At 38.5% G+C, this 26,971-nt stretch overlaps 1 protein-coding gene across 1 annotated transcript in view; it reads left to right on the forward strand.

Moving 5' to 3' along the window:
• Positions 1-26,971, forward strand: part of NELL2 (neural EGFL like 2) — a 344,834-nt gene that overhangs the window by 195,889 nt on the left and 121,974 nt on the right. Inside the window, 1 exon segment of the mRNA XM_021704922.2 lies at positions 2,692-2,817. Within this exon segment, the coding sequence (XP_021560597.1) occupies positions 2,692-2,817 (126 nt within the window).

Below are 26,971 nucleotides of genomic sequence, written 5' to 3' on the forward strand. Positions count from 1 at the left end.
TGCACATGAACTTCTTCATGGCCATCCCTCCAGTTCACAAGCTTAAGCCCAGGGGACTCCGGCAGTGGCTTTTGGTAACTTTCACTTCTCTGCCGCATTCTCTCAGAGGAGTGGGGTTAAAGACCATTGATCCAGCTGAGCACATTAATTGTCCCATATGATTCCTATTATTATCTTAAGACCCTGGAAGCAAATGAGTTTTCATCATATTCCCCCAGGGTGCCCGTAGTTTGATTTTTAGGCTGTAATTGAATGTGATACTTTCCTTGCAGACCAGTGCAAACATTTAGAAGTAGCATGGTATCATGAGAAGCGTATTATACTAGGAGTCAGATAATCTGAGATCTATTCTTAGCTCTTCCTTAAACCAGCCTTAAAGCATTTATTCATTCATTCGGCAGCATTTATTGACCCTGAAATATCCTAGACACCCCATAAGGTATTGTGAATACAAAAATGAATTACATACTTAGTGATTCTTGACCCTGCTTATGCATTAGACCAGGGGTCATCAAACTGTGGCCTTCAGGCCAAATCTGATTCAACTTCTGTTGTTGTAAATAAAATTTTATTGAAATATTGCCGGACTCATTCATTTACATTTGCCTACGGTTGCTTTCATGCTAGAACAACAGAGTTAAAGTTGCAACAGAGATCCTATAAGCCCCAAAGCCTAAAATATTTACTATGTACCTCTTTATTGAAATATTTTGCTGATCCCTGCATTAGACTCATCATGGAGAAGATTTAAAAAAGAAATCATTGTCTGTGTTCCACCACAGATAGTTAAATCAGATTTGGGATGGGGTTTGAGAGTTGGTGCAAGACCCAATGTTTTAAAAAAGCATCCCAGATGACTATAATGTGCAGCTAGAGTTAAGAGACACAAATAGATGATCTCTACCCTGGAGGAGTATATAAGGCTTATTGGAGAGAAGAAGCCTACAAAAGTTAATAAAGGTACAGCGGATGAATCTGCAGTGGAAACACAAAGTTCCAAGAGAGCACTGCATAGAGAGCATTTTACTTCATTGGGGAAGTTTTCACAGGGAGACGTTTAAACAGATTCTTTTTTTTTTTTAAGATTTTATTTATTTATTTGATAGAGAGAGACACAGCGAGAGAGGGAACACAGGCAGGGGGAGTTGGAGAGGGAGAAGTAGGCTTCCCGCCGAGCAGAGAGCCCGATGCGGGGCTCGATCCCAGGACCCTGGGATCATGACCTGAGCCGAAGCAGACGCTTAACAACTGAGCCACCCAGGCGCCCCTAAACAGATTCTTGAAGGATAATCCACTGGTGGGCAAGATCCACTAAGACTGGTGATAGGGAAAGAAGGAATAGAGAGGACAGCATGTACAGAGGCAGGCAGATATGAAAGAGCAGGTCCATCTGAGAACTGACCAGAAGCTTTGTGTGGCCAGAACCCTGAGAGGGAGGAAAGGGTGTGGTCATAGGCTATAAAACTGAAAAAGTCAGGGCCACGCCTGGGAAGAGCTTTGTATGGTAAGAGGTTTGTAATTTATTGTGTCGTTTTTTGCATTACCTTTCCTTTAGAAGTTGAATAGAAAATTGAGCCTTTCTAGACTGCCATTTTTCCATCTGTAGAATAAGTAGTTAGCTTAGATGATTGCCAAGGTCCCCCTCTAACCTACAACTTTCTGAGATTTTATCAATTACTTCTTGTGATACTCTCAGGTCTGGGAACATAGCTGAGGTTATAGGAATAGCATGACTTCTGTAGTAGTAGGTCACCTGATATCTCCTAAAATTGACCCATTTCTCTTACTAGTACAAATGAGAGCACTGCTACTTTGTGGATTCAGCATAAGGATTTGAGAAAGCAGACTTCTGGAGGAGAAATGCCATGCCTGGCCCAGGCATTCAGGCCCTTCATAAAGAGTATTTCATAATGATAAAATATTTGTAAGATAGTTTATATTCCATGCACAGAGGCGCTATAAAATGGGGACAGTCTTATTGTAAAAATTCATTCTTTCCAATTAGTACTAGAGACCATTATGGCTTACCATGTGTAAGTCTTTACACTCAAAACCTGGTGTCTGAATTGCTATGGAAGTTCTTCAGTATGCCTTTTTTTTTTTTTTTTTTTTTTTTTTACGGTTTCTCATTTATATCAGGTCTCTACATTGTAATTTCATCTCTGTTCAGACACTTACTGGGATAGCTATAGCTCTACTTGTATCTCTAATAAGCTACGTGTTATTGATTTCATGTCTTTAAGTGAAGTTATTCAAGTTCTGATGTATGTGAATATCTTATTTACCTCTTAGGGTCTCCCCAAGTATAGAAAATAGCCAGTGAATCAAAAAACAATATATGATAGGCTCAGAGTTTGAAGATTCCAAGACTCTAACGTAGCCAGATTTGTACTTTCTGATTCATTTTATCAAACACAGGTAGATGAATGCACTGAAAATTTCTAAATATATTTAGAATGTTGCAAGTTGAAATATACAGACATCTTTGAAATTCCAGCAAGAGCTGTTGGAAAAAAATGTTTATGGTTTCTGTCACTTGAACATCAAACATTCCTATTAGAGATGGTTTGAATACTTTTAAAAAATGCTTTTCAATTGGAAACCACTGCCCTCTCCCCACCAAAGAAAATTATAGGGAAACTCTAGAATATTGGCCACTGTTGACCTCTTTGCCCTCCTCTTCCTTCACAGACATCGATGAGTGTGCTGAAGGACGTCATTACTGCCGCGAGAATACGATGTGTGTTAACACCCCAGGTTCTTTCATGTGCGTCTGCAAAACTGGATACATCAGAATTGATGATTATTCATGTACAGGTAAACAGTGACTGTTTGTGAAAGTACATATTCCCGTGCCTTAAATTTACTTTTAAGAGTTCCTTTTAAGTCTACTTCTATGCCATAAATACTCCCTTACAATAGAACAATACTTTTCACAAGGAAAAGCCTATCTCTTTGATTTGGTAGTTAATTCTGAACCTGTTCTAAGGAAAGGAATACCTGCTTGCTCTGGGTAAGTTTTATACTCCCTGTTAGGAGAGTTAAAGAAAAACTAGAGAACCAAATTAGTATTATGCTAATTTTATACTTAAACAGTATTTATACTCAAAACTTCTGTGAATTCTATGGAAAATGTGAGAAACAACCCTTAAATAATATTTCCTTTATATGGCAGTAGGTTTTTGCATAGAGGAAGAAGAACATAAATAATGTGATGTTTTCAGAAATAGATTCTTGGAGTGCTAGGAAATGGGAATATTAAAGAGAATCGAGCTCCTTCATGCATCTGGGAAATGCAGCTGAGTACATCAAAGAAGTTTTGCTAATGTTTGTTTTATGAACTATCACTCCCTGCAGTACCATCCAGAGTCCTGTTCAGGGGTATCTTGAGTGTTAGTAATGCCTAAAGTTGGTCCTGGGATAAGACAACCCATTTGCTTCATATTCTTTCCTACCAATATTCCTACGAGAATATTGAAAGAAAATGGTGCTAGACAAGTAGCTTGAAGACTATAGGGTTTGAGGAAATGTGCATGTGAAATAAGACATTTCTTTGGATTTCCTTTTTTTTCAAATAGAATAATCTTAAAAATAAATAAATTTTAGAAAAACATGTGGGACCATAAAACCAGAGAGCACTTAAAAATATTATTCTTGTCACTTTTTACTCTGTCACTTTCTACTCTACCTCCAACTTTATAATTTTTATCAGATGATGTACAAATAATACTTAGAGGTTTTCAGGGAAAAGGACTCTATAACACTCCAGTAAAAATATGAATCTATAATAAAAGTGTCACCTTATGCCTTCGTATTAGAGTGCACTCTTCTAAGTTTCCATTACAGCGACCATAGTGTGTACTACTTGATATCTTGTTTATCAGTTAGAGCAAAGGGCAGGTCCTTCCTCTAAATTCAAATATAGTATTTATATAAAAACAAAATGTTGGGTATAAAGAACAATAAGAAGTGACCTTCCAATCTATGGAGAATAACCCAAAGATATTTTGAAGATAGAATATGTATTTAATATAGAGTTGCCAGTGGGTTATTTTTTTAATTCCAAACATTTCCACATTATGGGACCAATTCTGCACTTTTTCATTAGACAAAAATTAATCACATTGAGTGGCAGAGTTTCTTGAAGGAGGTCTGCAGAGATATTTTTCAACACAAAAAAAAGAATATAAATGACAAATCTCAATAAATACATGGAGAATAAAATACACAGTTTGCTGTATTATTGGTAATATCAATAATTCTGAGTTCCAGTGTATTTGTTAACAACAAGAACAATAATCTTAGCAAAACCACCGCATCTCAGAGCGATATTTCAAAATGTGCTCGTTAAAAAAAAAAAAAAAAAAAAGAGCGCTAGCAGTTTTCAAGGAGTCTGCGAATTCCTTGGCATGAAAGACTTAAAAAGCTTTGTACATGTTTATACTTCTTAGTTGATTCTTTTTGTTTTTCTTATATTCTTAAAAAGTGTTCGAGGTTGTAAATAAGAATACATGACACATAATTTGGCCTGCTGTTGAATGAGGAGTGTTTCTTCGGGGCAGGGTATTTTTAAGAGATTCATTTCCATTCCAAGCCTGTCTGTTGGCTGTAAATCCAAGGAATACTTGAGCTGTCATCCCTTCCAGAGACGCTCCTGCTTTGGCTTTACCTCTCCCAGTGTATTTTCCTTCCAAATAAAATCCCACAAATGACTATTTGTTTTTGACTACTTAGGGAGAATTTTCCATTAAGATTCCAAAGTATCTAATGATATCAATGAAGTATCCCTTTGTAGGGATGCCAATGAAGGCCAAGATCATTTTAAGAAAAGCTGTTCAGACCATGATTTTGTGCCTGAAGAACCAGAGCCAAGAATTTCAAGATCTGGCAGGTGATGGAATGTATTTCCTTAATGATGCACAGTATTTGTTTCCATTTAAAGAAGGATTTCTTGCCCTTTAATTTTCTATATACTGTGGGTAGGTCTACAAATTGGAGGATTTACATCCATATGTGAAAGTTGGATTTCCTAGGGAATAGGAGTGGATTTTATTTTGTAGTCCAAAGTCAGGCGATCTTTGACAAAACTTTTTATGTTAGACCATACAGGGTCAGCACACATTCAGGGTCCCTGTAGAGGAAATGAATGCTTAAATTCTCCCTCTTTGAATCTCTCCCTGCACACTTTAATGTTAGCATCTGTACCAAAGCCTCGAAGAAATGACTCTTCTGATGGGGGCTTGCCTTGCAGCTGAAGGTATCTAGGCTGTACCTTTTCAAGAGCTCCCATAAGAACAGAGTTGGACCTTATCTCTCTGATAAAGACTGGGATTTATTTTCCATGAATTTAGAAACAGATATCCGCATACTTGCAGTGGTAGGTCTTCCAGAATGAATGTCAAAACACCACTGCAGAGCCATTCTCTGATGTTCGTGGTTGAGCTCTTGGAGTTGTGAATTTGTTTTGCTTCTGGATCCCTGCCCCTCCTTCCTATTGAAGAACCCTCTGCCGTAATGTAGCTGACATTCTCAGCACGGAACCCAGCAGACTCTCAAAGTTGCTTGCCCCACCTGAAAATGAATCATTCTAATTTAAAGAAGACTTTAAGAGTGAAACATGTTACTTTATAGTCAAGAGCTTTGATCAATAAAAGAAGCTTTTTTTTGCTTTTATAACCTTTTAGCTCTTGCATAGAAATCATGTATGCTACAGTGTAATTACCTTCCATAATTGGTAGAATTGCATAGGTTTTTTTTTTTCTCTTTCAGTTCCAGACAGTTTGAGTTATATTTCCCCCGTGATCATAAAATTCTGGAGATGGAAGAATTCTTAAAGATAATCTAGTCCAGTCTCCTAACTTTCACATGTGGGAAAACTGAGGATCAGAGAGATTAATTGCCTTACCCATGGGGCAAAAAGAGGGCAAAAAGATAAGCTTCCTTATTCTTAGTTCTCCTATTATTCACCATGTTTTAATTTGCGACCATACAAAAATAATAAAGGGAAAGATTCATATTTTATAGAGAAATACATTATTTAATTTCTAATGTTCAGTAATTAAACTGCCTTTCTATAGATTGTTTCAGTTCATTAGCTTCAATTCCAAGAGGAATGTTTCCCCTACAGATCTTATAATAATTCTGAATCAGAAGTCAGTAGAAGAAGTATAAATCGCCACTTTCTGGGCCTCTGACTCTATTATACAGCCACACTAATGACTCAGTGGCAAAAATGATATAGCAGTTTAAGCTCTTCTAAACCCATTAATATAATTTTCCTTCCAGCGAGGGTGTTATTTATTTATTTTTCTAATTAATGCTTCATAATCGCTTTCCTTCTCATGTCCCTTCCTGTTCTCATAGAGGAAAGAATAGGTACACCTGCAAGGAAAGAAAGAGAATGAAAAAGAAGGAAAGAAGGATGGAGGGAAGGAAGGAGGGAAGGAGAAAAAAGACAAATGAGGGGAGAGAGAAGGGAAAGAAAAGGGTTTGGTTCACATGAGCCAAGATGTTAGAAGCCCACTCTTCAGTAGCTCTAATTGCAAAAATAACTTAATTTTTATGCATAACAAAGTTGCTTGGTTACTGATCTGGACTAATGGTTTCCTTGGTTCACTTGTATAAGCGTTAATTGAATTGGGCAAATCTTTTTGAGTTTTACTGGACATCCCTTCCTGGAACTGGTCTTGTGTAATGGACAAAGAATAAAATGTCTCTGGAAACAAAGGCAGAATCCAAAAATTGTGGAATTATCAAAGGATAACAATATATGGAGTGAAGAGGCATTCATGTCAAATCTTCCTGCTATATCTCTCTGCTCTGATTATTATAATTTAAAAATGGATTTCCGATTCTTTTTTCACATGTTGATGAGCTTGTAAATCTTCCCACTGCTGTGTAGAGTGGGAACAAAAAATTGGGAAGGGCAAACTGGTAGAAGGGATGGAAAAGGTCTTGCCCAGCTTAGGGAGAAAATTGATCCTTTAGGGCAGTGGTTATCCAATGAGGCGAGTTTTGCCCTCCTACCTGCCAGAGGTCATTTGACACTGTCTGGAGACATTGTGGTTATCACAACTGTGAGGAAGGGAGTTGCTACTGGCACAGGTGGGTAGAGGCCAGGGATGCTGCTAAACACCCTATAGCATTATTAATAGGCTATCTCTCCTCTTGAGGAAATACCCTCTTGAGGATTCTACTTTCCTAGGATCCTTCCAGCTGGGAGCTTTTCTCTGGTTACTTTCCAACTGCGTCATTAATCTTCATCCTGTTCAGGACATTCACTACAAGATAGCCCCCTATAACAAAGAATTATATGACCCAAATGTCAATGGTGCCAAGGGTGAGAAATGGTGCTTTAGGGTTAGCTGATCAAAATTGTAAAAGGTATACTTCTTTTTTCAAACTTTCCCTTTTCTTCTTCAAGTTTCCTTTAGGTCCTGTGTGGTGATGCCGTCTCTCACTTTTTATGGTGCCCTGTGTCCTTTTATTGTCCTTTGGCTTTCTCAGTAAGACCCACTGTCCCCCATTCTTCCACCTCCTTTCTCTTCTCGGAAACCTCTTCTTAGATGAACATAGGAGAATGATTCTCCAATGGTAAAATTTCAGTCCTCAGCAGAGGTGGCAGAGGGGATTCCTTAGGGCCCCTCAAATTACACTATCCTGATGCCTCCTCCATATGCTTTCTACGGACCCTGACTGCTTCTGTTATTCCAGGAGCTTCTGATGCTGGCTTTGGTCCATATTACCTATCACAGAAGGTCCAGAAAGTGTCTAAACACAAGGAATTTTACCAGACACTTCATTTTTGTTGTCAAACAAAGAGCCTCCTCTGGTGTTCCCCAAGGAATTTTACTTCTGAAAGTACTTAACTTTTACAGCATTGAATACTCCTAGTGCTTACATTTTATGATCTTATTGTTGTAGTTACTTCTTTTTCTCTAACATGGTCAATACTGATTTTTTTTTAATCATCACTACCATCCTGTTTGTCAGATTTGTTTAGTTGGGTGATTATGGAGAAAGAGTCATGAATTTTATGATGATATTAAGTTTTCTTCATTTGTCTTTTTTAATATCAGTTTCCTAGCATTTTAAAGAGTCTTGGATACTATTGTCATGCACAGAAGGTTACAGAGAAGGATTTACTACTGTGCAACTGGAGCAGATTTTAAGTCATTTGTAACCCATGGGTGCCCTTTCCTCAAATAGCTGATGTGTGTGTGTGTGTGTGTGTGTGTGTTTCTTTAAAGTTCCCTATCAAGCAATGCTAGAAAGGGTAAATGGCTTAAAGTTTTTAAAGAGACAATATTTGGAAAGGCAGCAATCACAGTATTTTTTTATATTCTGCATTCCTCCAAAAAGAATTTAAACTGGAGCTGGTAATTTATTGTATGGATGGACAATAACTTCATTATCAGCTATTTAAAAATAGCCCTCCATGGATTTATCAAAATCACAAGTACAGAACAAGACAGATAATTCACTGTGTGTATATGATGGTAATTACTGGTATATAAATAGTAAAGGGAATAAGATAGTGCAGACAATGGCAGAGAGGATGGGAGGAGGGGGCGCAGAGAAGCACAGACCAGAGAGAACAATGATAAAGAACAGGAAGTGAAAATGTGCATATCAGCATTCACACAAAAAGAATTCTAAATAAACAAGGTTATTTTGGTTGTAAAATGCCTTGGCACTTTATCTTTAGTAAAATGCCTAGCACAGAAGAAATCTTTAATAAACGTGAGCTACTATCATTGTTGTTGTTCCAATTATGATTAGACAACCTATCCTCTTGAGGAAAGGTCTCATTTCTCTGGGACCTTTTCAACTGGGCACTTTTGTCTGGTTACTTTTCAAATGAGTTATTATTTTTCAGAAAAATACATAGCTTTGCTGGAGCAGTGCATTCAAAGTGTTCTTGTCTGTTCAACTGTACTTATTATGTAACTGTGAAAAGGGGCTTAAAAAAAGAAAAGAGAAACCTTGATATAACTAAGGGGCACTTTCTCTGGAAGTTAGAAAACTCCTTCTGTAGGTGGATTTGTTGTACTTCCTAGGACGGGGGGTTCCTATTGCTCTTGCGAATGAGCATTAGATTGGCGTGCTCTGGGGCTACCTAGATGCATCCAGGGGCCCTCTGAGGATACTAATCTGCCCAGAGTACGGAATATGACCTCTAAATAATTAATGAGTCTGCTCAGTTCTCCAGCAGAGCAGATTTTATGAGCTCGGCTGCTTCTGTGTGGATTTCTTTTCCAAAGACTCACAATCAGCAATCAGCCAATCCTACCATCTGTCTACTAGTCGCCATGACTATTGGGAAGGACTTCTGCTTTTTTATGAACAACCACTCTAAAATTTTCTTCTCCCGAAATCGCCATTGCAAAATATGATAAAACTGTATATTTCACAAAATATGAAAATCGGATAACTTTAGGTTTTAAAATTTAAAATATGGCCCCTAGTGCTAGAAGATACTTTATTCATTTCCTGTGGTTCACCGTATATGATTACGTTGTATAGTTATTATTGAGAAGTTTGAAAATACAAACATGATCACAAAAGCAAATGAAAATAACAAGCCCCAGGACTCAAAGAATTAATAGTAAAAAGCAATTTTTTTTTTTTTTTTTTTTTTAAAGATTTTATTTATTTATTTGAGACAGAGAGAATGAGAGACAGAGAGCATGAGAGGGAGGAGGGTCAGAGGGAGAAGCAGACTCCCTGCCGAGCAGGGAGCCCGATGCGGGACTCGATCCCGGGACTCCAGGATCATGACCTGAGCCGAAGGCAGTTGCTTAACCAACTGAGCCACCCAGGCGCCCAGTAAAAAGCAATTTTAAGCAAACATAATCCAGAAAACATCTCTTGATGAATGTGGAGTGTGGTTACCGGGAAGGGTTAATGTTTGGAAAACTTCAGGCCACGTTTAGAAAACTTGCAGAGAACAGAAGTGAGTCATGTCTGTGCAGTTAGTGAGGAGGCCAAGGCAATGTGCTTATCTCTTTTCTGAAACACATATGTGCATGCATACAATTAGCAGTCAGCTCAAAATGGAACAGGCCCAAAGGCTCAGGGAGCTGAATTGCCTTTTTAAAGATGAAAAGCTTGGAAAGGAGTCTGTGCAATCTGCATCTGTCAGTGAGTAGGGGAAGCATCCCAGCTCCAATGTATAGAGGTTTCCAGGCTTGTCAGAGCCTTTATTGCAGCCTCTCGGTGCAGCCATCGTTTCCATGTATGACCCCCGGCCTGGCCACAGTTTGATCATCAGAGCACTCATTGGTACGCGTCTCCATGAGCTTACCTCTGTGCAAGCTCACCTGAGCGCTGAGCTGATGGGAGCCACCTTGTTAGCCAGCCTCACCTGCTTTCCCTCGGTTAGTCAGTAAATCCTAATTCACCTTTGTCCCAAATAGATGTATTATTTGAGTTTTATTTTGAGATTTTTGTACGAAAAGCACAGAGTCAAAAACTCACATAGGGGAATAAAAAGATTATACATGCCAGGAGTGTAATAAGAGCGGTGTCTTAGCAACAGACACCTGTGGAGGACAGTATTATCGGAGTTGAAGTTCAAGAGATGCCTTTCGTGTCCTTCTCTGATTGTTGGCTTTGACATGTTAGCGGTATGAAAGTTCAACTTTCCTTCTGCCTTCTCACTATTCCAGTGCTCCATGGAACAGAGTTCCTCTTCTGGTTCTGGTGCCGATCTAATCTTGCAATGGGTGTGTGATTTCCTGATGACATTGCCTTGTCTTGATGCTCTCCCTTTCTCCCCGGTCCAGGAGGCCTCCTCACTGTCATATTCAGTCATGGGATTGGGCTCGGAGGGTGAGTTTCTTAAGTTGAGAACGCTCTCTCCTGTGTGCTTCTGCTGCAGGGAGAGAGACCCACACTGACCGGTTGAACAGTACTTTCATTGTCTGTTGCCACCTATTTTAGTATTGGTCCTTTCTTCACAAAACTTCTGATACCATATATGAAGATTCCTTTTACTCAAAGTTGTTTTATCAAGGGGGGGTAACATTGTATTAGTTATCTACTGCTGCATAACAAACAACTCCCAAATTTGGCAGCTTAAAATAACACACATTTTAGTGCCTCACAATGTCTGTGGGTCAGGAATCCGGGTATGGAATAGCTCCTCTGCTCTTATAGTCCTCTGCTTCAGGACTTCTTGTAGAGCTGCCATCAAGGTGTCCACCAGGGCTGGGGAAGGATTTTCTCCAAGCTCACCTATGTGATTGTTGGTGTAATCCATTCCTTACTGGCTGCTGCCTGGAGGTTCCCCTCAGCTCCTTACCATGTGGGCCTTTCCAACATGGAATGTGCCTCATCAAAGCCAGTAAGTGACATCCTATTACCTTTGCTGTTGCAAATCTGTTAGAAGAAAATTACTAGGTGCAGCCCATACTAAAGGGAAGGGATTACACAAAGGCATGAATATCAGGAGGTGGAGATCACTAGGGATCATCCTTAAAGGCTGCCTACTACAGACATTGAATATTATAGCTGACTAACCCACTTCAGCTAAATACTGATAAGGGCACCAGGTTGGGAATAAGGGTTGAGAGAGAGGAATAAAAATGCGTCATGTAGGGGCGCCTGGGTGGCTCAGTCGTTAAGCGTCTGCCTTTGGCTCAGGTCATGATCCCAGGGAACTGGGATCGAGCCCCGCATCTGGCTCCCTGCTCGGCGGGAAGCCTGCTTCTCCCTCTCCCACTCCCCCTGCTCGTGTTCCCTCTCTCGCTGTCTCTCTCTCTCTGTCAAATAAATAAATAAAATCTTTTAAAAAAAGTTCAAAAAAATGTGTCATGTAAGAACTTGTAGGTAAGTGATTGTGAAAAACTCATGAGATGTCACACATTCCTTTTGGTTTTCTTTATACCCGAACCTTGATATGGGTGCATTGGTAAGGTTATTGTCCAATCTAATAGATGGAGATCGTATAAATAAATCACTATAGTACACTGTGGTACATTCTGTAACAGAGAAGCATGCAGACAGCTGTGGGGAGCCCGGAAGAGGCAGTGAATAATCTGGCTTACGCCTGGATACAGGCAGGCATCACCATATGACATTTAAATTGAGGTTTTTTAAGGATGAACAGACATTTCAGGAGAGGAAGAAGTGTGAGACAACATATCAGGATGGAGGAAGAGTAGGTACAAAAGTATATGTTCTTGGGGCGCCTGGGTGGCTCAGTTGGTTAAGCGACTGCCTTCGGCTCAGGTCATGATCTCAGGGTCCCGGGATCAAGTCCCGCATCGGGCTCCCTGCTCGGCAGGGAGTCTGCTTCTCCCTCTGTCCCTCCCCTCTCTCATGTGCTCTCTCTCTCTCATTCTCTCTCTCTCAAATAAATAAATAAAATCTTTTAAAAAAAAAAGGTATAGGTTCTTGCATAATAGCAAGTTTAGTGTGAATGGAATTGTAAGCGATAGGGCCAGAAAATCCTGTAGAAAATTCTAAGACACATTTTACCGTTTCTGAAACATTTCACTCAGCCTGTACACATTCTAATTGAGATGTATGTTGAAGAGGCAGTGCTTTATTTTTTCTTTTATGTTATTTTTCCTTTTTGCCCAAAAGTTGTTTTTTAAATTGATGATACTTCTAACAATCGGTGCAGACCTAGAATCAAGGTGATGCAGTATTTCATGTTAAAGATGACAGAACACTTTGTTCGTGTTCCTGAAACTCCATGAAAGTAAATTTTCAGTGTGGTCGATGAGAACTGATTTTAGAATTTTCTAGAACAAAATCATAACCATTAAGTTGCTACCTGCAGCATTTTTATACCATAGATTTGATTTGCATACACATGTCCATTAAATGTTACGAAATGCAGCAGCAACAAAAACAAGATGGGAAATGGCTAAGCAGTCCACAGGGCCTCTCTCATTAGTTGATTCAAATCAAATCACAGTCTCCTTAGACCTCTCTTCCCTTGAGCATTTTGTGGCATTTTAGCTTCCAGATCCTAGCTCCTTTAGTCTTCTTAGACTTGAGTCCTTGTTCTGCTGTCTACTAGCTGTGATCTTGAGCAACTTTTCTAACCTCTTAGCCTGTTGCTTCATCTTTAAAGTGGAATGATATTACATACCTTATATGTTGTTTTTAGAATTAAATGAGATGAAGTATGCAAAGTAATAAGCGTGACGGCTGGAACAGAGTAAGCAGTTATAAGTAGGAGTTGTTATTATGTTCCTGTTTGTGGTAAGCAGAATAATGACCCTCCAAAGATGTCCACATCCGAATCCCCAGAACCTGTGAATACATTACCTAACATGGCAAAAGGGACTTTGCAGACCTAATTAAGGTTAAAGACAGTGAAATGAGGAGATTATCCTGTATTATCTGGGTGGGCTCAAACTAATCACATGAGTCCTTCCAAAAGAACTTTCCTGACTGTTGTCAGAGGAAGATGTGACTAGGAATAATGGTCAGAGAGTTACAACATGACTGGCTCGGGAGATGAGAGGGGACCATGGGCAGGAGCAGCCTCCAGAGGAACAGGCTTTAGAAGCTGGAAAAGACAGGAAAACAGAGCCTCCAGAAAGGAATGCAGCCTTGTGGACGTCTTGATTTTAGCCCGATAGACCTATGTCAGACTTCTGACCTGTGGAAGTATAAAGTAAAGGATTTATGTTGTTTCAAGCCCCTGATTTAGAATACTTTGTTATGGCAACAAAAGAAAACTAATGCACTATTATTGCTAGCTCACTCTGTTAAATGGTCCCAAACTATATTTTGAAATGATTCTCAGTTCCCATCTCTTTCCCAGTTTTGAGGAGCAATATTTCAATTCTAATAATTCTAGGGTAAGTCTGGGGAGATGAAGTGATAGTCTGTCAGGTGAGTGGGAATCTAGTTCATATTTATGCCCAAATTCCTCACTTTAATGGCTGAATTGCTTTTTTCATAATTGGTTTTGGTGTAAAAGTTAAGGATGCTCATTATTTTTAAAACATTTTCCTAGTCTGCTTCTAACGAACACAAACACTCGTATAAACACAAAAAATTATGCAGAAATAGACTATACATTTATCCCAAACATAGTAAATCAAATGATGATGTAGTATATTTCTCATCTGCCTCCTTTTTAAAAGATCCTGAACTTAATAATATGAAGGAATTCACAGACAATAATTTTGAAAGCACTATTTAAAAAATTCATTTGTAGACTTAGGTGGTTATTGGAGGATTGCTGCTGCCATAGACCCTCTGGATGGAATGAAGGGTTGTTGAGAATGACCTTTTCATTCAGGAAGGCTCCATGCCAGCAGGACTATATCTGTCACAAAATAGTGACCTATGGGCCAGAATTGGCTCTCAGGGACAACACATTTGGCTTTTAGGACATTTTAATGATTCAACATTTAAACAGCCAAAAGATTTCATTATGAAAATCTGGATTTCCAGCCAGATTTCCAGATTGTTCTCCATTAAGTCTGGGTTGGTATCACTGCAGCCCTCTGAGAAGAAGGCCTCTCCAGTTCACCACACTCCTTGTCTCCCAGTTACTCAGACTCAGCAGTTCCAGTAAGAACACTCATGTTTGAATACCAGAATTCTTACAACCAGTCTGCCTCAGCTATTTACTTTGCCTGTCTGACTCATGAATTAGAATATTTTTAGTTTGCAACCTATGATTTATGGTATTAAGGTGAGCATAAATATGGTCATCTTAAGCCGTGAATGTTTTAATATAGAAATAATGTCAAAGTTTCATCTTCTTTATGAGTCATGACCCTACTAAATCCATAAGTCACATTGATATAAACCCCAGAAGAACCATCAGACACGTCAATAAATTTGGAACTCATCTGTATTGGTTTTCCTTGTGAAATTAAATTATAAGAAACTTAAATAGTAATGTCACAAGAAGAACTTTTATGCCATTATCTTGTAGTGTCAGGTACTTGGCCAATTTTTTAAAACTCCTAAAAATTTTAGTTTATGGCAATGTTGATAGCAGAACAGATTGGTTAGACCAAAAATGCATATAATTTGTTGATAAACTAGAAAAGGTCCATGGAAATAAAACTGTTGAATACTGGATGTTGTTTTGTTTTCTAATGGCCTGTCTGTTCTTTGATTGATGTTGTATCTCTCAGAAGGGGGTAGCAGTCAATGTCTTGTAAGGAGGTGATGGCATATTACATAGAACGTAATCATCACAGGGAATACAACATGTAGATTTGGTTTGTGGGATTTCACTGTGAATTAATCCATGAAAGAGGACATGTTACTGTTTGTAAGTCCTCTGCTGGAGTATCAGGGCCTGGGGCTGTCGGCCTTAGCTTGGCTGATATTAACAATGCTTTTGACTTTGTGTGGCTTCTCTTTGCACACATTACAATTTGTGGTATTATCTGCCCCTCTTCTAGCGGTAAAGCTTTCCACATTTGTGCAGAATCTGATGAATCCATTGATAAACAACTGAAAGTGCACGGGGTCAAGAGCCCTATGCAGCTGTCTACCACCTGCCCTTGTGATCACAGGCAACTCTCAGCCTTTCTGAATTTCAGTTTCCTGTCAGCAAACAGGGGGAAAATATGACTTGTTTATATGTAGTCATGGCTTTTAGTTGCAAGTAATAGGAAAAATTTGCTGTCTTAAGCTTTAAGGGATTTCCTGGGAACGTGGAAGGGGCTCAAAGAATACATACAAAGCTTAAGGAGCAGTCTGGAAAATGTACAGAGATCAAGGCATCTCTGGAATTTCTACCCTGTAACAGTTTTCTCAGGATGGGGGGATCGTAACATGTCACCCCTGCTGCTGGGAGCCACTGGCGGATGGATGCCGTGCAAGGACACATAGCACTGAAAATGAATGCTAGTGATCTCTTTGCTTCCCCATCACCCATTCTATGCTCGAAATTCCTGGGTAGAAGCATGTAGTTGTTTTAGTTTATGTCACATGGCCATGTATTTGCGAAGTGGCAGGAGCATGGCTGGGGGAGAACATGTCTTGCCTTCTTTTGGCTTCCACAGTGGGAGGGGTGTCCTGCTTCCTACCTGGATTCACACAGTGGATGTTTCCAGAATAGAGAGGCAGTTGAGATGCTGGATGGCGGGGTGGAGGGCAGGAGAAAGAGACAGAGAGAGAAGAGATGATGATGATGAGAAATAATCATGAGGGACACCTGAGTGGCTGAGATGGTTACGTGTCGATCTCTTGGTATCAGCTCAGGTCTTGATCCCAGGGTTGTGAGTTCAAGCCCCACGAGTTCAAGCCCTGTGTTGGGCTCCATCCCCAGCATGGAGCCTACTTAACAAAGAGAGAGAGAGAGAATGATGAGAGATGATGATGAGAGGTGATGAGAGGTAATGAGAGATGAAGAGAGATGAAGTGAGAAGGAAAGAATCTACATTGTCCTTACTCCTTAGTCTGCTTGGTTGGTGTGGGTTTCTATAGTAAAACTATACATAATGGAATGCTGAAAACCTTTCAAAGCATTATAAAAATGTAAGTTGGCATTATAATTATCCTCACTGTCACTATCTCAGTTCAAATCTTCATTATTTTTTTTCATCTGGACATTTTAGATATTCTACTGACAGTCTCACTGTGTGGAATTTTTTGCCTCATTATGACCTCAACTTTATCCATGGCTCTACCTTCCTATTCAGTATAGTCATTTCCCTCTCTAGAAACTTCAGTGACTTCTCATTGCTCACAGAATAACATTCACAGAGCTTAGCAAAGCAGTCTGTCTTTCCAGCTTCATGTCCAACTACATCCTTCTATAAACCACAGGCTGCTTCTGCTTTGCAAAACTATCATAGTGGAACTTGATAAGGTACAATAATGCAATGCAAAACTTGATAAGCTACCACGCTATAATATGGATGCTAACATAATTGGCTCCAGCCCCCATTCTCAAACTGGGTGAACTAAAGGTCTTAGCTTTTGGGGGGGGATTGGGAGGAAGAAGGAGAGTAGGAGGTAAATGACTTCTGATTATCGGAGATTTTAGCAGTTCAATTCAAAGCATATTTAACTTTGCAAGAATGCAGTAGAGAACGTGCCCCTGAAGTGATCTAGCAGAAGATTTCAATTCCCCACCGTGTGTCAGTCTCCACATCTAGCCCTATAACCTTCCTGTCTGCTTCTGCCCAGCTCTTCCACACAGCGGGGTTATGGCTGAGCATAGCGACCTGTGCAGCAGACGCTTCTGCTCCCTTCTAGTCTCAGCCAAGAACACTGAGCAACTGTATTACCCGAAACCAGGATCAGCAACAGGTGCCCCGCCCCCCTGCCCTTCCAGCCACACCGTGTGTCACACAGTAACTGGGCGACCAACTAAAAATGGTGTTTCTCAGTAACCTCATAATGGTGCTAGCTTTATTTGATTCAATTAGATTTTTAGACTCCTCTTCCTCCATTTTGGCAGGTTTTATTATACCGTTCTCTGAGGATGTCTTTGTGGATGTGGTTTTCACTGGCCTAAATAGCTTTTTCTTTTGTTTTTTAACCTTTTTCTTTACTTATTGACATACTACTCACCTTCTATATCTCAGTAAACATGGCCTCACCTGTACGAAGTATCTTTGAGTCTTCTCATTAGAAAATGTGAGTTATTTTCATTTAATAGCATGAAGCTCAAGTGGATTTAGTATTTACCTTTCTATTCACAGTGTGACATTTTCAATAGATTTCTTTCATCTGTATTTCTATTAGCTCTTAATTAAATCTGTTTAGTGGTTTTGTAGTTTACACATCTGTCTTCTCCCATTAAATTACATGTTATTTGAAGACAGCCTTTGTGTCCTTTTCATCCCCATCCCCAGAGAGTAAAACCTGGTGAATTTCATATTTCTTTAATAATTAATTAAAATTGATATCCTATCTCTATTAGAATGAAAACAAACAAGTGATTGGCTAAAGCATTCACCTGATCAGGGCATTTTGTCTTTTCAGAAGTAGTTTCATCAGTAGAATTCAAGAGTTGGTCTTAGGTTTGGACAGCATTGGTCTTAGAGTTGGAGTGTATAGCTATCATCTTGCGAATGCTTCCCTTGAGCTAGATACCTAATTAACATAACCCCATGCTGCAGATATCCCTGCTGGATAGATGAGAAAGCTGTGTCTGGGAGAGGCTGAGTAACTTGCTCAAATTCTCAATTATTCTAAGTGGGGAAACCCCATTCATATAAGAAGAAGAAATAACATTTGGCTATTTTTTTCTTCCATCATTTTAAGGAAAGCAAAACTGTTCCCAGAGTATGGCTATGTGAGCCAAACATATAACTGTGAAGTTTGGCTCCAGGTCTCACCATCCTCAAGTTCAAGTCCGTTAGGTTATATATCAGAGCCAGTGCCAAGTAGAATCATGTTGGGGACACTGCTACCCACTCCTTGGCACTGCCCTGAATGCTTTAGGTTTCTAGTAGCCTCATATTCCTTCTAGATTATTAGAATGGGTATGTGCTATTGCACTGTGGTATGTCCTCTCCAGCAGAACCGATAAAGTCATTCATTCATTCAACGACTAATTATTGAGTACCTATACATAAGGCTAATAATAAGAGCTAACATTTATGTTCACTGTCTGTAGGACACAATGCTAAACCCTTTATATGTACTTTCTCATGTAATCATATTAACCATCTTACAGATCAGTGTACTATTATCATTCCCATTTTACTTATTTAGGAACTGAAACGAAAGAAGCTTAAATAACATCCCACATTTGTAAACTTTTAAGTGGTAGGACCACTCAGGGAGGAGATAATGAAGTGTCCTAGTAGTAATTTGACTTCGTGGAGAAAGAGTGATTTTAAGCTCCATTCATTCAAGTTTTCCTCTGGCTTCTTTCCTTAAGTTGTCTTCTTTCCTTCTGTACTCAGTAGACAGTGTTGTATCGTTCACACACATCCCTCTGAAGCCAGACGCCCTGGGTTTGAACCCTGACTGTGCACCTTATTAAATGAGTGACCTTCAGCAAGTGACTTATCTCTCAGCACCTCTGTTTCCTCATCTATAAAATGGGATTAGAAATAATAATACTTACCTCACACTCAGTGTGAGGATTGGATGAGTTTAATACTTATGCAAGAAGTTGACAGCAGTGCCTGGCATAAGTAGTTTTTAAAAATATTGATTAACTGCTCTTTGGAGGTTGTACTTAGTGCTACGGATGATACAAATAGGAGTAAAATCTATACCTTTGGGGACTTTATAATCTCTGAGAGGAGGTAGAGATATACTCACTTAACTAAAACTGATAAAAGACAGATGATTGCTAAACAGTTATAAGCAATGAGCTCTGGTCATTTGCTTATATAAAATTATAAGGATGGATGCAAAATGAGGGGTGAAAGAAATGAGGGGAAAACATTGGCTAAGAGTTAGGAGGTGAGGGGTGTATGAAGAAACCTGTCTCTTACTAGCCAGGAAACTCAACCAGTTCACTCTACCCACCCTGAGACTCTTTTCTCTGTTGGTAAAATGGAGAAATTTTACCCACTGTATGAAGGTGTTGTCAAGATTAAAAGTATTAGATTTTTGAAGTGCCTACAACAGCATATGCCTAACCAGATACTATGATATTCTATTCTATTATTCAACTATAAAAGAGATTACTGTACCCAAGGAGCAAGCTGAAATTCAGAAGAGGAAAACATTTCTCTCCCAATCTAACCCATTTTGGCCTCAGCCACCACACTTTTGTTAAAGCCACAGGCATTGAGGATGCTCTTGATTCCTTCCACACTCAATTCATCTACATGTTCTTTGTTTAGGTTTTCCAATAAGAGCTCAAATCCAGACCCTTGTCTCTTTCTCCCTCCCATTATCCAAGTCTAAGGCACTCTATTAATGTCACCTCTCCTACCTTGTCTCAGTCTACTCTATGTCTTGCTTCTTATGTTTAGTCTCACTGACCTCTTTTTATGTCCTGGAAGAAATCCTAAACCTCTTTCTTCTTCAGTCCTATATCCTGTCTCTTTTACTTGAAACGCTTTCCTCCCTTTCCTTTTTGCACATTTGGCTCTTCCTCATCTTTTAGGTTTTAACTTAAATATTCCTTCCATGTTCACTCTCAGTAGCCCCTTCCCCATGCCCTGTGGTTCCCCATCATTTTACCTGCTGTGTTTCCTTCAGAAGTTAATACACACAACCCCCTCCGTGTGTTTTTCTTACTTCTTGCCTATCTTTCCTTAGCTCCTGTAAGCTCCTTGAAGGCAGGGAAAATGTCTCCTGGTTCTGCTTTGTTCATCACTGGGTTCCCATAATAGTTTTGGGATTTGAATGAGTATCAGTAGATATTTGGGTTCATTAATTCATTCAACAAATATTTGTTGATTAACTACCAAGAGCATCAAAGCACATCGCATCAGAGTTATAAGGAATACAAAGTATTAGGGAGGATGGAATTTTGTGTATGTATACACTTTATCTCATCTGGTATAGGATATCTGTGGGGTTTATGAGTGCCTTCCTAAGACTGATGATCAAATAGTTCACCAGAAAGCTGAGCCCGAATTAAATTGAGACTTTTTCTCCTTTGTTAACATCCAGGTGCCATACTTCCCTGGTTCTATGTAAGGAGAAGTTCAGGGTATGCCTTATAAACACTAGTAGGCAGCTGCCATGGTTCTTTGTCATTTCTTAGATCCATTGCCTAGAATTTCTCAGATATAGTATCCAAAATTAAACTCAGTTACATGCCACACAATGAGCTCATATCCCTGTCAGTCCTGCTAGCTCCTTACTCATATTTATTCCTCTTTACTAAACCAAACCTGTTATGTCTGTATTTTTTCTTCTACTGCAACATAATGACCTGAATGTTATTCCAAGATTACCCCAGCAGAGGAATAGAATGAGGTTGTTCATCTCCGTGCATTAGCCTCTGCCTTCTATCAATAGCTGAATCTTCTTCTGTATCAGTAGTAAATGCAAATTTGAGGCACTTTCAGCTCAAAACGTTTTTTCTGGTATTATTCCTTTCTAGTTTGCTTTATCTATCAGGCATCCTCCTGATTAGATTATACTTTCTCTGGTGAATTTATTGATATTGTCCCAAGAAGAAACTCTTACCCATGTTTCTAACCCTTTTAAACATCTTCTAAGTATTTTTAAAAGTTACAGATAAGCTTTCCTTTTTAATTTTGCAAAATCCTTATGTACATAATAGAACCAGCCCACCAAAATGAATGCAGATAATATTTACCAATAGAAACCCTACTGAAATTCAGAGGAAAGCAAACACATATATTTAAAAAAGCTTGACATTGGTGAATTCAAATGTACCATATTTACATGAAACCCTAAATTTGCTGCTTTCATATTGCTACATGTTTTCTTTTGTATAGGAGTCATTTTTTTTTTTTTTCTGATGCAGATGTAATAAACGTCTCCAGGAAAATAAATACAGAAAAACCCAAAGAAGGAGGAAGGTGATTAAAATCTCCCAGTATCCCATCTCCTAGAGATACTGCTGGTTAATACTTTAGAAGTAGTTTTATTCTTTTATCTGTGTATGCAATGTATGTGTACCTTTTTAAGTTAAATTGGAATCATGCTATCATACTTTTAATCTTTTCAAATTATTAATTTAGTATAAATATTTTCTCATATATCAATAATATTTTACAACATAATTTATGATGGTGGCATAATGTTCTATAAAATAGATAAATTAATTTATTTAGCCAGCCTATATGGTTGAAATTTTAATTTCAAAATGTCAGTTTTACAGATAATACATGGTGCAGGAATTTTTGTAACCTTCTCTGATAATTTCCTTAGGATGCATTTCTAGAAAGAGAATGATTAGGCCTAAGTTCTGTACATTTTAATACTTGATATATATGTATATATATATATATATATACATATATATATGAAATACTTGAGATATATATATATATATATATATATACACACAGACACACATATATATATATATATGAAATACTTGAGATATATGAAATTGCCCTCTGAGAGTTTGTACCAATTTATATTCCCACCAGCAGTATATGAAAAGGCTAGTTGTCTGAACTTTCATTTGTACTGGTGGTTTTTCCTTTTTTACTTGTAAATTTTGCAGATTTACAAAAATACAAAGATAGATATGTCTTGGTATTTTTAAATGTCTTTTATTATAATATGAACATTGTTCCATCATGTGTATATTGCTTTTTGTTTTCTTTTGTGAATTGTGTGCCCATATTCCTTTAACCCTTTTATTTATTTTGGCGGCTGATGTTTTTCTCATTGATTTCTAAAAAATTATATGAGTTGTCAAAGTCTTTTTCAGGTTGGAGAGCATAATTATCAAGTTAAGAATCATCTGGAAACACTTGCCTAGATGATAAACTACCAGCCTATTCTCTCTGCCCACACCCATCATAAACTGAGCTGTGAGAAAGTATAACAGTGACCTCGCTGATCGATCTTTTCTAGCTTCACAGAAATCTGTAAATTAGACAAGGAAGGCAATATTATCTCCATTTCACAGAGGAGAAAATTTTGATTCCAAAAATTAAACTGGTACAGGGACTCACAATTTTTAAACACCAGGTCCCTGACTAGCTTTTCAGATGGCAAATCCTGGGATCTTTCTTTTCTGTCACCTTACTCCGTTTATTATTTCTTTTCTTTCCTTTCCCTCTTCATTATAATTTATTTTTCTCTCCCTACTTTTTTTAAGAACACATCAGTACCAAGAGGGGCATTTTTAATCAACATGGTTTTTAGGTTGCCTCTCAAGTCATCAGGGGCGATGAGCTTTATGTCAGACACTGGGATTACTAGATGTCTTGCAAAAAAGTGAATCATCTCATTATCCTTCATTTTGTTCAAATCCCTTTTATCATGAAGTAAATTTGCTTGAATTTTACAATTAAATTCATCACTTACTTCTGGAAATAGAATGTTTTAATAAATAAGCTGAGGGAAGAGAAATATGATTTAGTTGACAAGGAGTTGAGATCCCTTTGCCTTGTTCCTGGTTCATGCTTTGGATATGTCGTATGTACCCATATTTTCCCCACTCATTTATTTTTCATGTAAGAAGATGATAATATTAAAGTCACTGTTTTCGAGATACGTGCTTTGTTTTGCTTGTTTTGCTAGTGGTGATGGCTTTGTGTGGAGCTAGCCATATGTTCCTTCTCAGTTACATCTGGTTCCAAGAGAAGGTAGCTGTGAGAATTCTGGATAGGATCTGGTATCTGTGGAGCAGTTTTTTCCCCCTTTATAGAGTAAACAGTTCTCTCCACCCCCTACTACTCTTAACTGGTTCGATTTTAAAGTTTCACCATCCTCAGTTCCTTGTTGTCACCTCCAGCCACGTTGGATTCCAAATACGTTTGATGACTTGAATGTATTTGGAAACGAAAGCGTTCCTGAACAGAAAAGCTTATTGTTCATGCTTTATTGTAGACTTCCTGCTTTATAATACATTGCACTAAATTTGCCCACATTGTTCCTCAAATAGTTCTATATGAATACTATGTTAACTATATTATAACAAAATACAATCTGGAATATCATTCAGTCTGATAATGCTTGTTGCTAGGCAACCATGTTCCCAAAATAGCAACCAAAGCAGTGCACTATCAGCATGAGATATCTAAACAATGTAGAGAATGCAGAAACCGATCACACATGTACTGATTTTTACAAATTTTGGATTGTTAAAATGTTTTTTTTTTTCAAATCTAGAGAAAAATTAAGTGCTTCATTTAAAGCTCTTGATCATTCAGGAAGGTGGAATAACTAATTATTTGTAGAGATAGACAGATCAGGGTTAAGATCCCAGCTCTCTTATTTAATTGCTGAGTGACAATGGGCAAGATATATTTACCCCTTCCACCTTCGTTTTATCATGATTATTACAGTTGGGATAACAGCTTCTATCTTGTGAGGTTGTTGTAAAGACTCAGTGAAAAGTGTTTCATATAATTCCTGGTTCATAGTAAGTGTCCAGTAAATTAAAACTACGGTGGTGATGATGATGATAGCTTGAAAGTTCATGAAAATTGTCTTTTAACCCTTTCAAATTTGTGAAACAATTGGCACATATTTACTGAGCATGGGCTTTGAGTAATAAACTGTACAAATAAGTCCTTGACCCCAAAGAATTTATAACTTCCTTTGGGAGATAGATACTAGAGAAAAGATAATGACTGCCAGGCATATCGAGCTGCCCTCAGCTAGGAGAAAAGGTTAATGTGTTGGAGGGACTGAAAAGAGGCATCGGGCTTGTAGCATAGTGAGCAAAGAAGAAGGTGGCACGAAGGGAGAATGAAGGATAGGGTAGGGCCAAATCACTCAGTCTTAAATCAAGGAAAATGTTTGGATTTTAGTCTAGGTATCATAGTAAGCTGTGGAGTCTTTTAAGCAAAGGAGAGACTCGATCTGATTTATGTTTTAAAGACATGCTTGTAAGGACTGTTGGAGAATGGTTTGGTTTGAGGTGAAAGTGGAATTGGAAGGACCACCGAGGAGACTCTTGTAGGCAATGTATAATGATGACCCTGGCCAGGGTGATAGCCCTGGAAATGGAGAAAAGTGGATGGATTGACATTTTGAGGGAAAATCATCAAGACTTGTGATTTATGGGTTGTACAGAAGGAGGGGAAGGGAGGAGTCAAACATGACTCATTTCTAGATTGAGCATTCTGAGGACATAGTGATTGTGAAAAATAAGTAAGATGTCAAGATTCGCCAGGATTGAGAATGTTTTTTTTTTTTTTTAAAGATTTTATTTATTTATTTGACAGAGAGATAGCGAGAGCAGGAACACAAGCAGGGGGAGTGGGAGAGGGAGAAGCAGGCTTCCCGCGGAGTGGGGAGCCCAATGCAGGGCTCGATCCCAGGACCCCGGGATCATGACCTGAGTCAAAGGCAGACGCTTGACGACTGAGCCACCCAGGCGCCCAGAGAATGGTTTTTAAGAAATGGATTTTGCAATGAAGGAACTCAAAGCCTTATCAGGAAATAGCAAGTGGCCCAGTTCAACTCAGGATGGTTTGTGTGTGTCAGGAATGGGATGGGATGGAGTGGCTGAGACAAAGTTGCATAGGGATTAGTTTGCATGGGTTCATGAATGTCAAGAAAATATATGCGGATGTGTGTGGTTTATCCATTTTTGTCATTATTTACGATCATAACTGCTATGTGTAGACTTTCTCTTCTACTTTCACCCCTAGGGCCTAGGCCTAATCCTCATGGAGGCTTGAATCTTGATCTCTCTTATGCCTTCTGTCTGTCCCCCACCCCAAACTAATAGAATAATCTAATCTATTAGCAAGTTTAGCAATTTCATCTCTAAATATATTTTGTCTCTCTCCGTGTGTCTCCATGACCCACTGTAGCCAAGGACCCTATCCTTTAATGTCCTCTTTGCTTCCATACTTGCCCTGCTCTGACCCATTCTCCCCACCGCAAAGTGATTTTTTTTTTTTAAATCTTTAATACCTTTTTGTGGCTTCCCATTGATCTTAGGGTAAAAAATAGATCATCTCTTAATGTGTCCTAAAGGGTCCTGCATGATCTGGCTTATGCCTACCTTTCCAGCCTTGTCTCATGCCATTCCTTCTGTCACACCTCACTTTAGACACCCAGCTTTTCTTCAGGCCTCAGATTCATGAGTTTCTTGCCTACATTTGGGCGTTTGCCCATCCTGTTCCTTCTGCTTGCAACAATTCTTTCTTTCTCCTGTTTTTGCTGGACTGATTGTAATCCATTCTTCAGATCTTCAAGAGTTATCTGGGACCACTCAATTTAATATTGGTCTACCATGTTATTCTCAAAACATCCAAAACTTTTCTTGATAACACTCACTGTGGCTTGTCTATCCATCTGTTTAATTCCTCTTTCCTTCATTATAAGCCTCAAAAGTGCAGAAAACATCTCTGTGTTTTCATCATTGTATATCCAGTGTCTAGCAATGTCTGGTCTATAATAGGTGGTCAATAAACAATTGTTGGGTAAGCAGAAGGGTTAAAACTAAATGACAAGATCTTTCTTCTCTCTCATAATAATCAACACTTACTTTTATAAGTGCTTGATAGTTTCCAGAGTGCATATATTTTCTTATTTAAAATAGCTCTGTAAGTTGTATTAGAAGGAATTGGATCAGTGTCAGTTATATATAGGCTATGTGGTCAATTAATAGATTTCTTTTAAGGCAGAGCTTTTCAGCTGGCAACCTCTTAATATATCTGAATGTATTTTCCCTTAGGGTAGAGAACAGAGAATTTTACAGAGATGGTATGAGTGTGGAAAGAAAGGTGGCAATTTTCCCTAGACAGTAGCACTTTTAACCAATCACAACTTAACCAACTCACCAAATAAGCTAATATTTTCCAAAAAGAGTGTTGTTTCACACACAAAAAAAGTAAGTCGAATATATAGGAAACACTTGGTTGAGTCAAGCCACTTAAAATGTATTATCAAATTAGGTATAGGTAAGAGAACTGTAAAACATTGGGAAAAAAATCATAGAAATCTACAATTCTTCAGATTGCTCTGCAGTTGTCTTTAATTTCTCACTCCACTTTAAATGAATTAAAGCTGGAACTCCTACAGAATACAGAATTGGTGTGATTTATGAAAGGAACTTTGAGAAACTCAAAGCAAAAGACTTTGGCCTCCATTCAAGACTGACAAGTAAATGTTCATTTATATATTTTTAACTTAAAATGTTTAAGTATGTATGTATTACCTTTTGTGACTTCTCTCTTCCCCTGACTGACTCCTAATTACCCTGGGTAAAATAGTTCCTATGGATTTGACATTCTGTTGAATGGAGAGGACCCCACTCTAGCTAACTAATCATAAAATATGTGAAGAACATGTTTAATACTTGGCTTCACCAGCACTTCTTTACCATTTACTCACCTCTTCTAAACTGGCTTCTTTCTCTCCTCTTCTGAATTTGCTGCCATGGAAATCATCAGTGACCTCCTAAATGCCTACTTTAAATCCCTTTTGCTCATATCATTCT

This window comes from Neomonachus schauinslandi, chromosome 5 (assembly GCF_002201575.2).
Source record: "Neomonachus schauinslandi chromosome 5, ASM220157v2, whole genome shotgun sequence".
Taxonomy (NCBI): Eukaryota; Metazoa; Chordata; class Mammalia; order Carnivora; family Phocidae; genus Neomonachus; species Neomonachus schauinslandi.